General features: G+C 40.6%; 1 protein-coding gene across 2 annotated transcripts in view; it reads left to right on the forward strand.

Moving 5' to 3' along the window:
* Nucleotides 1-9,181: 9,181 nt before the first annotated feature.
* Nucleotides 9,182-13,507, forward strand: part of CLPX (caseinolytic mitochondrial matrix peptidase chaperone subunit X) — a 48,644-nt gene continuing 44,318 nt past the window's right edge. For both annotated transcript variants that reach the window (XM_069098296.1, XM_069098297.1), the window contains exon 1: nucleotides 9,182-9,495. In XM_069098296.1, the coding sequence (XP_068954397.1) occupies nucleotides 9,423-9,495 (73 nt within the window). In that variant the 5' untranslated portion in view covers nucleotides 9,182-9,422. The remainder of the gene's footprint in view (nucleotides 9,496-13,507) is intronic.

Below are 13,507 nucleotides of genomic sequence, written 5' to 3' on the forward strand. Positions count from 1 at the left end.
TCTTACACAGTAAGGGGAGGGCTTATTTTCGGGATAGGTCTTATTATCGGGGAAACATGGTAAGACCCCATCTTGCCTCCATGAGAAAAGGAAAGCCAGAGAATGAACTAGCTCAGACTCACTCTGTGTCAGATGATTCTGGCCTACCTGTCCAGTGCAAGCATCACAGATAACAAGGCTCCTTAAGAATCTACCCATTATGGTGAACCTTTAATAAACTTTGCTTTTCTTTGGCTGAGAGAAGACTTGAGTCGAATTCTTTTGACAGGACCTGTCATGCTGGTATTTTGGGGTCTTGAGCACCCCTAACCCTATAACTCATTTTATGGTTCCCTCACCTCTATACCCCCACCCCCACTTCCCACCCCACCCCACTTTTCCAGTCTTACACCTTCAATCCTGTGATTCAATCCTGTTCCTCAAGGCAATCCATGTCTTTGCTCTCATGCCTGGAAAGTTCTCTCTACTCATCTCTACTTCTTGGCTTTCTTCCAGTCCCAGCTAAAACTTCACATTCTACAGGAAGACTTTCCAAATTTCTCTTCATTCTAGTGTCTTTTCTCTGATGAGTACTTCCCATCTGTCCTGCACATAGTTTCGTACATGGCTGTTTACATATTGTTTTCCTTGAGCTCCTCATGGGCAAGGAGTGCCTTTTACCTTTCTTTGCATCCTGAGCACCTAGAACAATATATGCTTATTTACTGGCTGCCTACAAGAGGGATATAAGACTAGAATTATGGCAGCTCCTCTTAAAACTGCTGTTCCCAGGGTTCAATGGGCTCAGAAAAAACAGTGCTTCCTTAGTAGCTAGCTTAAGGGAGGACAGCAGCCTAAAACTTACACCAGCCAGGTTGGCCCCCTCCTACTAAATGCTGGTTACATAAAAGACGATTATAAATAGTGAATAATGAGTAAACTCATTTATTCAAGCAAACAGAAATAGAAGTTATAGAGATTAGAATATATCAGATAATATGCAAGAGTGAGATGACATCTTAGCTCAAACCAAGAGACAGAAGCTCCAATCTCACTCATAGGAAAAGTCTTCCAAGTCTTTCAGTAGGTAAGCCGGCAATCAGAGACATGTTGAAAATCAAACTTCCCTTATGTGTTTGCAGCTTCCAAAGTTTCTTTTTCTCCTCCCCATGAGCCTGCATCTTACCCTAAGCATCTTTCTCCAAGCTCTGGTAAGTTCCACTCCATGGATTGGGTACTCAGTGTCATATCTGCTTAGCATTTTCTCTATTATCCAGGTATATCTCATCCCACAGTGACATACAAAAACTCCCCAGGCTTGGGTGAAAACCAGGTTATACTTGAAATAGTGACAAGATAATCCCAGTGACTAGCACTGCACCTTGTACAAGATATCTAACTAAATTGTTGTAAGGGAAACAGATGTCAAAAGGTACTTAATGTCAGAATCTGTCACAATTGGTTCAAATTTCAACTCTTCTACTTATTAGCTATGTGACCCCCTAAGCAAGTCACTTAACCTTTCTGAGATTCAGTTTCCTCATTTGTAAAATGAAGGGCCTCCTTCATTTAAATTCCACCTACCATAGGAGTCCTTTCCTGGACTCCATACCTGCTAGTGCCTCTCCCCTGGAAATCTTCCATCTAGATACACCTATTTATATGTTGTCTCCTTCATTTGAATATGAGCTCCTAAAGGGTTTCATCATTTCCTGTATCCCCAGTGCTTATATAATACTGTGATAGTAATGGCAATTAAAGATTCCCCTGTATTGGCTTGGTTTTCAAATTGATTGTATTAAAACCCAGAGCTTGTTAATCCCACCTGTGGGATGGACTTTTTGATGTGAAAAGAAAGTCCTGACTGGGAGGAGCTGGTGACGTAGATTTGGAGAGACAAGAGAGAGGCGGAAGTTCTTTTTGGAAGCAGCACCTCGTGGAGAGGAAGAGACTAAGAGATTGCTGGTGGCCGCTTTGAATTGCCCTGGACTTTTGAGACCTGCCCCCTGAGCTGCCAAGGACTGAGGAGACATGGCTGTTTTGCTGGTACTTTGTCTGTCTGTTTTGATGTTATTTTGCCAGATTTGTCCACTGGTGAAAGACTGTCCTGTTGAAGAAGTCCTGGAACCTGGCATTTGGTTAAGAAGGCCTGAGACTGTCCTGCAGACAGAGAGTGAATACTGTCCACTGGTGAGGGACAGTACTGAGAGTGAATACTGTCCACTGGTGAGGGACAGTACTGTTGTTGCAGGGGTCTGGAGACTGTCCGGCAGACAGAATGAATACTGTCCACTGGTGAAGGACAGTGCTGTTGTTGCAGGGGTCTGGGAGCCTTTCTGTTGGTTTAGAAGCCCTGAAGAAGGATTTTCTTGTTGTATGTTTACAGAAATCCTGGGAGAGGGCTTTGCTAATGTGTTCAGGGGTTCTAGGACTGTTCTACAGACAGAGGATAAATTCATGAAGGGACTGGCAATGTATCTTATGGCCTTGCTAAGCCTTGTCTCCCCAGGAACTAAGATTGCTGAGAACTTGCCTCGTGTCAAGATGAAGAAAAGACCTCCATTTGGGTATTAAGTGCTGTGTTTAAACTTGATGTAACTCTGGGGTAGATTCAATTGTGATCCAGGGGTGGGGAACTTTTGACCTTTTTGTGTTCTATGGTTGAGCAAATGAATGTATTTTACTTATGTTTGGAAACGAATCTCCATTTGAGAAGAGGGGCTTTGTGGTGGACTTAATTAAGGTATAGCCTAGGGGTGGAGAAGTATTTGGAACAGAGACTTTGTAATTGATTGAATGATTGGAAAGTCCTGGGGTGGGGTAGGCCTTGGAGATGATTTAATCACACTTAGTAAATGCTGTATTTTGAATGATGTCATGTTTTGATCTTCTCTGTTCTGGGTTTGTTACTGAATAAAATAGAGAGCACCTATGCTGGTATTTTGAACCTGGGAAGTTGCCTTTGCTTGGCATTACATTACAAATACCCAGCACTCAATAAATACTTATTGATTGAATGACTGACTTCATGATCTGTAAGGTCTCTTTGAGCTCTAAAATTATGATTCTATGATGACATCATAAAAAAATAGGAACATTACCAAGCATAAGTGCTGTTTGCCCTTTGTAGGTCTCTGACAACAAGTTCACATGCATCTATTTTTCTTACTTCTCTCCTTGCCCTGCAGGAGGAAAGAGCAGGTGATAGCTGTATTATTTGGTTTATATTCCATTTGGGGGCCTTGTTTTCTGATGTCCAATGTCTCTAAGGCTCAGTACACAGTGTACCTTCCTCACTGTTTCACATCCTCTAATGCCCAGAAATTCTGCTTTCATTCATCACCTGCTAGCAGTGTAAGGAGGTAAGAGTATTAAATCACTGTATCAGCCTTTTTGGAGTGTATTTTTCAGGTCTTCCTGAATACAAAGCTGCTCCTTTATCCACTAGGCCATACTACTTCTTGCCAAAGGTAAATAAGGATCTAATTACATTCCTGAATGTGGTGAGCAATCAAAACAAGATGTCTGTGTGACCTATGTGAAGACTTCACTGGCCTGATTCCAAACGAGCATGAACCTTGTTCACAGCTCTGAGAAAAAAATTGCATGATCCCTCCAGTTTATCATCTTTAAGAGAAAACTCTCAATTCACCTAGGAAAAGTATTAAAAATTATTTGTTGAGATAAGATGACTAATGGAATTACTTAAAAAAATTTTTTTGTTTTGACTAATGGAATTGTTGATAACAAATTTGTAGAATTTCACTATGATTTATCATCTTCCCAAAAATATTATCTTTGTGATCAGCATGGCTTATTTATTTTTTTGCTTTTTGGAGGACAATTGGGGTTAAGTGACTTGCCCAAGGTCACATAGCTAGTTTTGTGTTAAGTGTCTGAGGCTGGATTTGAACTCAGGTCCTCCTGACTCCACGGCTAGTGCTCTATTCACTGCGCCACCTAGCCGCCCCAAGCATGGCTTATATTTAGTGATTGTTGAGGTAAACATCAGCTTGATAGTTTTGTAAAGTCAATATCGCAAGTTTTGGAAAACAGATGCCACAGAATGGGTAGCTGGAAGGGGATAGGTGAATAAAGAGATATTATGCTTAATCAAGTATTTATTGTGTACCTGTTCTTCCTAGACATATGTCACCCAACCTGTATAATTTGTTGACTTGTCAGAGCTTGTGCTCCATTGGTATATAGCCTTAAAAATTTTAGTTTCACCTCCACACCCCAATGAGACTTCAGAGAAGGATATTTCCAGGTAATTTGAAGACAGAACTTAATATGTTAACATATCATTATTTTTAATCAGTTCAGCTGTCAAAAGCTAAGAAAAGTACCAAGTTCCCTTAAGTTTTGTTAAGCTGTGGTAAGATTTCATGTTCTGATTAGTTTTTATCCTCCTATCATAATTTTAGAGCTGGATCTTATAGGTTATATAATCCAATCCATACAGATGAGTGAAACCCCAAAAGTTGAATGGCTTGCTTGCAGGATCATACTTGGAGTAAAGGGCTGAGCTAGGATTCAAACTGAGGTTGTCTTATTTCAAATACAAAGCAGAACTACACTGACTCTATCCATAAAGGAATCCTATGACCCCAATGCTTTTTTTTTTAAGTGGCAAGAGCATTTTAATTATTTTTTTTTCATTTTTAATGCTTTATTAACTTCTAGTTTACATCATTCGTTTCTGCCAGATTTTGAGTTACAAATTTTCTCCCCGTTTTTCCCCTATCCACCACCCCAGAATAGCAGCCCCACAGGATATCCCCTCCTCCAATCTGCTCTCTCCCATATCTGCTCCCATACCCCCTCCCACTTTCCAGTAGGGCACGGTGGATCTCTATGCCCCAGTGCCTGTATATCTTATTTCCCAGTTACATGTAAAATAATATTAATAATAGTATATATAAATATATACATTTTAAACATTTGATTTTAAAACTTTGAATTCCAGATTTATTCCCTTCCTCCCTTGTCACCCACCCTTACTGGGAAGATAAGCAATTCAGTATAGGTTGTACATGTGTAGCTATGCAAAACATTTCCATAGTGGATATATTGTAATAGACTGACTATATTTCCCTCCCTCCTATCCCACCTCCTACTTGTTCTGTTCTTTACTTTGATCCTGTCCCTTTTCAAAAGTGGGTGCTTCCAATTTCCCTCCCCCCCCAAGCCTGCCCTCTCTTCCATCATTCCCCCTCTCATCCCCTTCCCACCCTACAGGGTGAGATACCATATTTAGTGTGTATGTCATTCCCTCCCTAAGCCAAATTCAATGGGAATAAGGTTGACCCATTCCCTTTTGACTTCCTGCTCTTCCCCTCCACTGTAACCATTTTCCCTTGCCTCTTCCATATGAGATAGTTTACCCCATTCTGTCTCTCCCCATCTCCTCTCATTATATTCCTCTCTCACCTCTTAATTTCACCTTTTAAGTATTATCCCTTCCTATTAAATTGGTCCTGTTCCCTCTATCTATGTATACCTATGTATACACATATATACACACATTCACATATGTATTCATACGTCCATATAACCTCCAATATAGACATATATATGTATGTATGTATGTATATATATATATATTTCTATTCCCTTCAACTATTCTCATACTGAGAAAAGTTTCATAAGTTACAATTGTTTTTCCATGTAGGGATGTAAATAGTTCAACTTTGATAAGTTCCTTATGATTTCTTTTCCCTGTTTATCTTCTCATGCTTCTCTTGCTTCTTGTATCTGAATGTCAAATTTTCTATTCAACTCTGATTTTTTCATCAAGAATGCTTGAAAGAGGGGCAGCCAGGTAGCACAGCGAGTAAGAGCACTGGCTCCACTGTCGGGATGACCTGGGGATAGAATTCTGGCTCCAACACTTAGCACCCACCCAGAAACAACTGGCCGTGTAACCTTCAGCAAGTTACTTAACCCTGATTGCTCATTAAAAAAAAAAGACTGCTTGAAAGTTCTCTATTCCACTGAATGACCATATTTTCCCCTGATACATGATACTGATACATGTTTCTGTTACTGTGTACAATGTTCTCCTGGTTCTGCTTGATTCATTCCCCAAAAGTTCATATCAAGTCTTCCTCAGGTTTTTCTGAAATCAGATTGTTCATCATTTCTTCTAGCATAATAGTATTCCATCACAATCATATGCCACAACTTATTCAATCATTCCCCAATTGACGAGCATCCTCTCATTTTCCACTTCTTTGCCACAAATAGAGCTACTATAAGTATTTTTGTAGATATAGGTCCTTTTCCTTTTTCTTTGATCTCTTTGGGATACAGATCTAGTAGTAGTAAGTAGTAGTACTGCTGGCTCAAAGGGTATGAATAGTTTGATTGCTCTTTGGGCATAGTTCCAAATTGTTCTCCAAAATGGTTGAATCAGTTCACAACTCCACCAACAATGTCTAAGTGTCTCAATTTTCCCACATCCCCTGCAACATTTATCATTTTCCTTTTCTGTCATATTAACCAATCTGATAGCTGTGAGGTGGTACCTCAGAGTTGCTTTAATTTGCATTTTTCTAATCAATAATATTTTAGAATATTTAAAAAATATGACTTCTAGATAGCTTTGATTTCTTCTTCTGAAAACTGACTGTTTATATCCTTTGACCATTTATCAACTGAGGAATGATTCATATTCTTATAAAATTGACCCATTTCTCTATGTATTTGAGAAATGAGGTCTTTTTCAGAGAAATTTGCTATAAAATTTCTTCCCAGTTTCCTTTTAATCTTGACTGCACTGGTTTTGTTTATGCAAAACCTTTTTAATTTGATGTAATCAAAATTATCCATTTTATATCCCCCACACACAATGCTCTCTATCTCTTGTTTGATACAAATTCTTCCCTTATGCATAAATCTGACAGGTAAAAACATATTCCATGCTCCACCAATGTGCTTATGATATCACCCTTTATGTCTATATCATGTACCCATTTTGATCTTATCTTGGTTTAAGGTATGAGATGTTGGTATTGATGGGGTACAGGCTCTGGGAACTCCCTTGAACTCTTTCTTGTATCTTCCCACTAGATGAGGAATTTGCCTGAGGCCATAAGCCTTTCATTATCACTAGATCCAAATCTGTTACTAGCCTAGCCCTCCATTGTCCAGCCACTCCCCACCCCAGATCCTCCCAAAATATCTACACCTAAATCTGTTACCCTTAACTAGCCTGGCCTTCCCTTGTCCATCATCTCTAGGTAGCCTCTAGCTATTTCCCACCCTTAATCTCATTACTGGAGTCTGACCTCATTTGATTCCTCCTCCAGACCCTCCCCACTGCTAGAACCTCCTACAATCTTTCTGAATATAAGCTCCATCTTGCCTCCATGAAGTTGCCCAGAATTATCTAACACTGACTTAATCTGTGATAGATTATTCTGGTTTGCTTGTCCAATACAAGCATCACAGATTCCTTGGCTCCATAAGAGTCTACCCAATTCAGAAAAAAAAGTCTACCCATTATGGTGAATCTTTAATAAATTTTGATTGACTGAGAAGACAAGTCAAATTCATTCAGCAGGATCCAGTGTGTTGTTATTTTTGGGTTTTGCATACCCCTAAATGTTAAACCTCAATAGTATAACCTTAATTCTTCATGAACAGTTCTTGGATCCCAGTCCAGGAGACCTAACAATTATTCCTCTGAATCACCTTGGAATAGCCTTTGTCTGCCTCTTTGGAGAGGAATTCAGTCTGGTGGAAAGGATAACTGTCACAGACATTGAGCCTTGAGGTGCCTGGCATATTGCGGCTTTCATTTTATCCTGGGCCTCTTTGTTTTTGGTTTTATATCTTTATCACTTATTTATAGATCTGATGAATTCACAACTAAATTTAAATGAAAAATGCCAATATTATCCAGTCATAATACAGTTTATTACATCCAAGTTTTCTCTTTGAAGTCTATTCTAACAGTGGCATTCCATTAAAGAAATAAATGCAAAAAATTTAATGCTTCAGAAAGTACACAGGATAGGGTTAAACTAGCATTTTCATGTGATTGAATTCAATTACATAGGGGCATTCATTTTTCCAAAAATTCAACACTGAGCAAGTTACAAACTAACATAATATTCTTCTGTAATTAAATTATTTTCCAGAAATGAATAGTCTCGTAGTGGCAGCCACCTCAAGGCTCACTGGCTGTGATAAGTAACGTTGCCCCCAGAATGAAGTCTCCTGGTTAGGGACAAAGGCCATTCTGAGGTGATCTGAAGGAATAACTAACTGTTGGGTCTCATGGACCGGGATTTAAGAACTATTCATGAAAACACTGGAGTCACAGGATTTCTTCATGGACTGAATTATCATGGTTGAGCTTTGTATTTGGAATAAGACGGCCTTGGTTTGAGTCCTAGCTCAGCTACTCAAGTCACTGAACTTTTGGGGTCTCACTCATCTACTGCATTATAAAGCCTGTAACGTCTAGTTCTAAAATTATGATCCTCCAAAATCCATCACAACATGAAATTGTACCACAGTCTAGGAAGTTACCGCTTGAAATAAACTGCAAGCTGTTAGCTGTAGTATCTTAAAACGAACAAAACCCCTCAATTATCCTCAACTGGACAATTCAGGTCTCAGGAAAATCAAACTGAATGTAAAAAAAAAATTTACAGAAAGCACTGAAAAGCATATATATATATATATTTTTTTTCTTCCAAACGTTAAGATTTATTCACATTAAAAGGACTACAATTCAACATCGACTTAATAGTATGATAATTATCCCTCCAGGACCCCTTTAATGGATTTCCTAGGGGTTATTCTAGCAGCCTTTAGTTTTTCTATCTTCAGCCTACTGGAAAGAATCCCTACCGGAAGCTTCCAATCCGGCCAATCCGTAGTACGTATCGCACTACAACTCCCGGCAGCCCGTCTGGGATCTATATCTCCCATTCTCCAATCCGAGAATACGGGAGGGCACCCACCTTCGCGAATAGCCTGGCGGGATATGTAGTCCAAAATAGAGTTCTTGGTACGCGAGGTCGCATTCACAAGTCTCCGCCCCCTTCTACTTTCCTATTCCACGTTCATCTCACGTATCCCCACCCCTCTCCTTGGTGCGTGCCCACGCCCCCTCCCCTCCCCCGACATCCCAGGGCGCAGGCGCGCGCACGCTCCCGGGCCCGGTGGGCGGGAGGGGGGTGGGGGGAGGAAGGGAAGAGTGGGGTGGGGGGGTGTGGTTAGATATCTACCCGGCGGAGCCGGTGGCTGCGGGGCGCTGAGTGGTGCGGCCTAGCGACAAGGCCAGTAGGCTCAGCACTGAACCCGGGGCAGGCGAAGGTGGCCGGAACCGAGCCGAAGCGGACTGCCGGGCACAGAAAGCGGCTAAGGTCGGGAAGCGGCAGCGGGAGGACACCCGGCGGGGCACCCCCGGCCTAGGCCCGGCGGAGATGTCTGGCTGCTGCGCTTGTTCCTGCGCGGCCGCGCGACTCATCACCTCCTCGCTCGGCTCCGCGCAGAGAGGTAACAAAGTAGTTCCCTCTTTTCTCCAACCGTGCGGCGGGAGACGACTCGCTCGCTCCGGGACTAGTTTGTCCGCCTGACAGCGGGACCTTCCCTAGTCAGAGGACGAGGCCTTCTTCCTCCCCGGGCTGTGGGGAGGAGATGTGTTCTTCTCGCTCGTCCTCTCGTCTCCTAGGAGGGTCCGCCCCCACACCCCCCACTCCCGACAAAAGAGGGGGGTGGCCTCAGATAGCCCCCTTTTTCTTAAGTGAATCCCCTCGTTTCCTTTCGTAACCCCCAGGTCCCCGAAGGAAGACTTTTGGGGCTGAGGCTGCTTGGGTGCGACTGAAAGATCCAGGGTTCTCTGTGTCACTGGGAGAAAACGGGACACCGCAGCCAACAGCGGCTCCCGACCGCCATCGCCCCCTCCCCAGCCTCCCCATCGCCGAGGTCCCCGCGTGTGGTTTGTTAGCAAACTTGACCGTGAGGGGTAGGGGTGTACGTGCGTATGTGCGTGCGTGCCTGCGTGCGTGAGGGCCTGCCTTAGTTTCTCGAGGGAGGAGGGGGAGCTAGTCATTATCCCCCGGGCTTTTGCCCTGTCTGGGCTTGCCCCCAGAGCGGTCACTTTGCAACCTCCGGGGCATAGGGTGCCTTGAGGGCCTCCCCGGGTCCCTGTCATTGTGTTGTGTTGCGCACACACACATAAACAAGCCTTAATGGACCCCGTGATCCTTTTGAGAAACTGATCCAAAAGCGGCTCTGCCAACCTAAAGGATGAGATCAGCCAGACCGGGAGAAATTCCCCCTTGGAATGTTCTTTCTTTGGGGATGAGGATGGGAGAAGGGGGAGCATGCTATCCTTTCTCTGTGTCTTTATTGGCAGGTTTTCTTACCTAGACAGCCTTGTGTTTTTCTACCCAAGCTAGGGGTAACATGGGATTGGTTGGTCAGCAAGTGGTTTTTTCCCCCATATCTGCCTGTGTGAAAGAGATGGTACAGCAACCAAAAAGCAAAGTGCCCTACACTTAAAGTAAACCAGACCTAGATAATCATCATCATTTCCTGCATAGCGAGACAAATTGATAATCATAGGACTATGATCAGGATCATGGCCGGGATCAACTTTTTTTTTTAATTCTGGAAAAGTAAAACGCTCCTCTTGCACAATTTTCTGTGGAATAGTTTTAGTAAATTTTAGTTACAGTTGCGCAATTATAGTACACAGTATGACTTAGGCCTCTGTTTTGCTATGTCTAAATTTGGTTACAACAGGTAAAACTCCCTTTTCCAAGAATCAGTTTTATAACTACACGTAATTGAGAGCCTGGTATTTAGATTGCTTGACATGTTTTAGGAAATACTCTCTGAAAATAATATAAGTAATATAATTTTAAAGGGAGTGGTAATAGAGTGGAGTTTTTATTCATGGCTCTTTAAAAAATTCTGAATAAAATAGAATATTAGGATTGTCAGTCATAATTAAATAAAATTAAAATTTAAAAAAGCATTTTTAGGAATTGCTCTAAGTTACTAATTTTAACTAGCATTTACATAGTAATAACCAGATACTTTACATATTTCTCTTTTGATCCTCACAATAACTCTAGGTAGGAAGTGTAGGGAGTGTTATTATCTCCATTTTACAACTGAGGAAACGGAGACAAACAGGTTAAGTGACTCAACAAAGTCTCACAGAGCTATTTAGGTAGGTGTCTGAGGCAGGAATTCTACTCTTTTATTTTTTTAAAGCAATTGGGGTTAAGTAACTTGGTCAAGGTTACAGGGCCAGTTATTTCTGGGTGTGGTGCTAAGTATCAGAGCCCAGATTCGATCCCAGGTTATCCCAACTCTGGGGCCAGTGCTCTTACTCCAAGTGCTACCTGGCTGCACCTCTACTCAAGTCTTAATGACTATAATACAAACCCAGCACCCTTTACACTGAGCGATTAGTATATGTTAACACTAGTTTTGTGAAATACAGAATCTTTAAACTGTAAGGATAATAATAAACCTTTTAGAAATTTTATAAATACAGTGTCTGAATTATTTATTGTTCAGCCATCCGATTCTTTTTAACCCCATTGGGAATTTTCTTGGCAAAGATACTGGAGCCATTTCCTTGTCCATTTCGTTTTACAAATGAGAAACTGACACAAGGCAAGTTATCACTTGCCCAGTGTCACACAGCTAGTAAATGTCTGAGGCTGAATTTGAACTCATGAAGATAATCTTCCTGATTCCAAGCCCAGAACACCACCTAGCTGCCCATACATTACGTATAGACTCTTGAATTTCTTGATAAAATGTCTATATTCATATCCACTAAAAGTAATTTTTATAGGCTTGATTCTAACTTCATTTTTCTAAAATACTAATAAAAAGTTCTTACTTTAAAGTCAGGTTTGTATCTTCAGTAACTAATAGGATTGAATTTTTTTGAACTGTAGTTATTAATTTAATAAGTATTTTATTATTTTGGGGGGGAAGCAAAATAAATAAGAAGTAGTGGACTTAGTGAAGTACCATACTTCATTTCATATGTCCTATTGGTCATTTCAGGCCTCTTTGATTTTAAAAGAAAAGTTGAAAAATGAATTCTTTGGTAAACAGTAATGGCTATAACACCACAACGATGCACATATATATCTACTACCAGAAAAAGGTAGGTTATGTCCACCCACATATAGTGTATGCATGCCTGGCATGCATAATGTTGCTAAAACCAACATGGTTATGTTTATAACCAAACCATAATGTTTCATACTCTTGCTATGTTATTTGGTTGATCGCTGATTTGCCCTTATAATGTTATTTCACCTAATGTCATGTTTTTGCAGAACCAATTAGGTCAGGTATGACTACTGGGTTTTTTTTCTCATACTTTAACTTCTACAGAAGTAAACTTATAGCTAAGTGAGATATACAGAATTTTATTTCTAAGTAAAATAATACACACAATTTTAATGTTGTATGTTTTAAAAATTAGTTTCAACTCCTACAGTAAATTTGCTTTCTAAAATATAATTATCCCAGGGTGGCTATGTGGCAAAGTGAATAGAGCACCGGCCCTGGAGTTAGGAGGACCTGAGTTCAAATCCAGCCTCAGACACTTAACGCAAAAACTAGCTGTGTGACCTTGGGCAAGTCACTTAACCCCAATTGCCCTCCAAAAAGCAAGTGTGTATATGTATATATAATTATCCAAAATCACAATTCTTTCTTTCCAATCCTGGATGCCAGTAATCCAGACATTCTTTTTTGTGATATTTGTGTGATAAATGTGATATTTGCATAGGGAACCTTCTCTACCAGTGCAAGATGGAGTTAAGTGACTTGCTCAGGATCACACAGCCAATATAGTTTTGTCAGGCAAGATTTAAAATGAACCCACATCTTTCAGACTGTAGGGTAAGGCTTTTGATTTTTTACTTATTTTTTAAAGGTAGTATTTTACTTTTTCCCAATTATATATAAAGACAATTTTTAATATTCCCTGTCATGTAAAATGTATTTCCATATTAGTCATGTCATAAAAGAAGAAACATTAAAAGAAAAAAACATGAAAAAATAATATGAATGCTTCAATCTGTATTCAAATTTCTATCAGTTCTTTCTCTGGAGGTGGATGGCATTTTTAATTATGAGTCCTTTGGAACTCTCTTGGATCATTGTATTGGTCAGAATAGTTGAATAATAATTTATAGGTGATTATCATACAGTATCATTGTTACTGTGTACAATGTTCTGGTTCTGCTCACTTCACTTTGCATTAGGTCATATTAAGTCTTCCCCAGGTTTTTCCTGAAATCAGCCTGCCTATCATTTCTTATAGCACAGTATTCCATCACAATCATATGCCACAGCTTGTTTAGTCATTCCCCAGTTGATGGGCATCCCCTCAATTTCCAATCCTTTGCTAACAAAAAGAGATATAAACCTCATGTCTGACTCAAAGGATAGTTGATTGCCTTTTGGGTATAGTTCCAAATTGCTCTCCAAAGTAGTTGGATCAGTTTACAATTCCACTAACAAT

This window comes from Petaurus breviceps, unplaced genomic scaffold (assembly GCF_028583685.1).
Source record: "Petaurus breviceps papuanus isolate PSGF00001 unplaced genomic scaffold, PetGlider_PUasm1.0 37, whole genome shotgun sequence".
NCBI classification, from domain to species: Eukaryota; Metazoa; Chordata; class Mammalia; order Diprotodontia; family Petauridae; genus Petaurus; species Petaurus breviceps.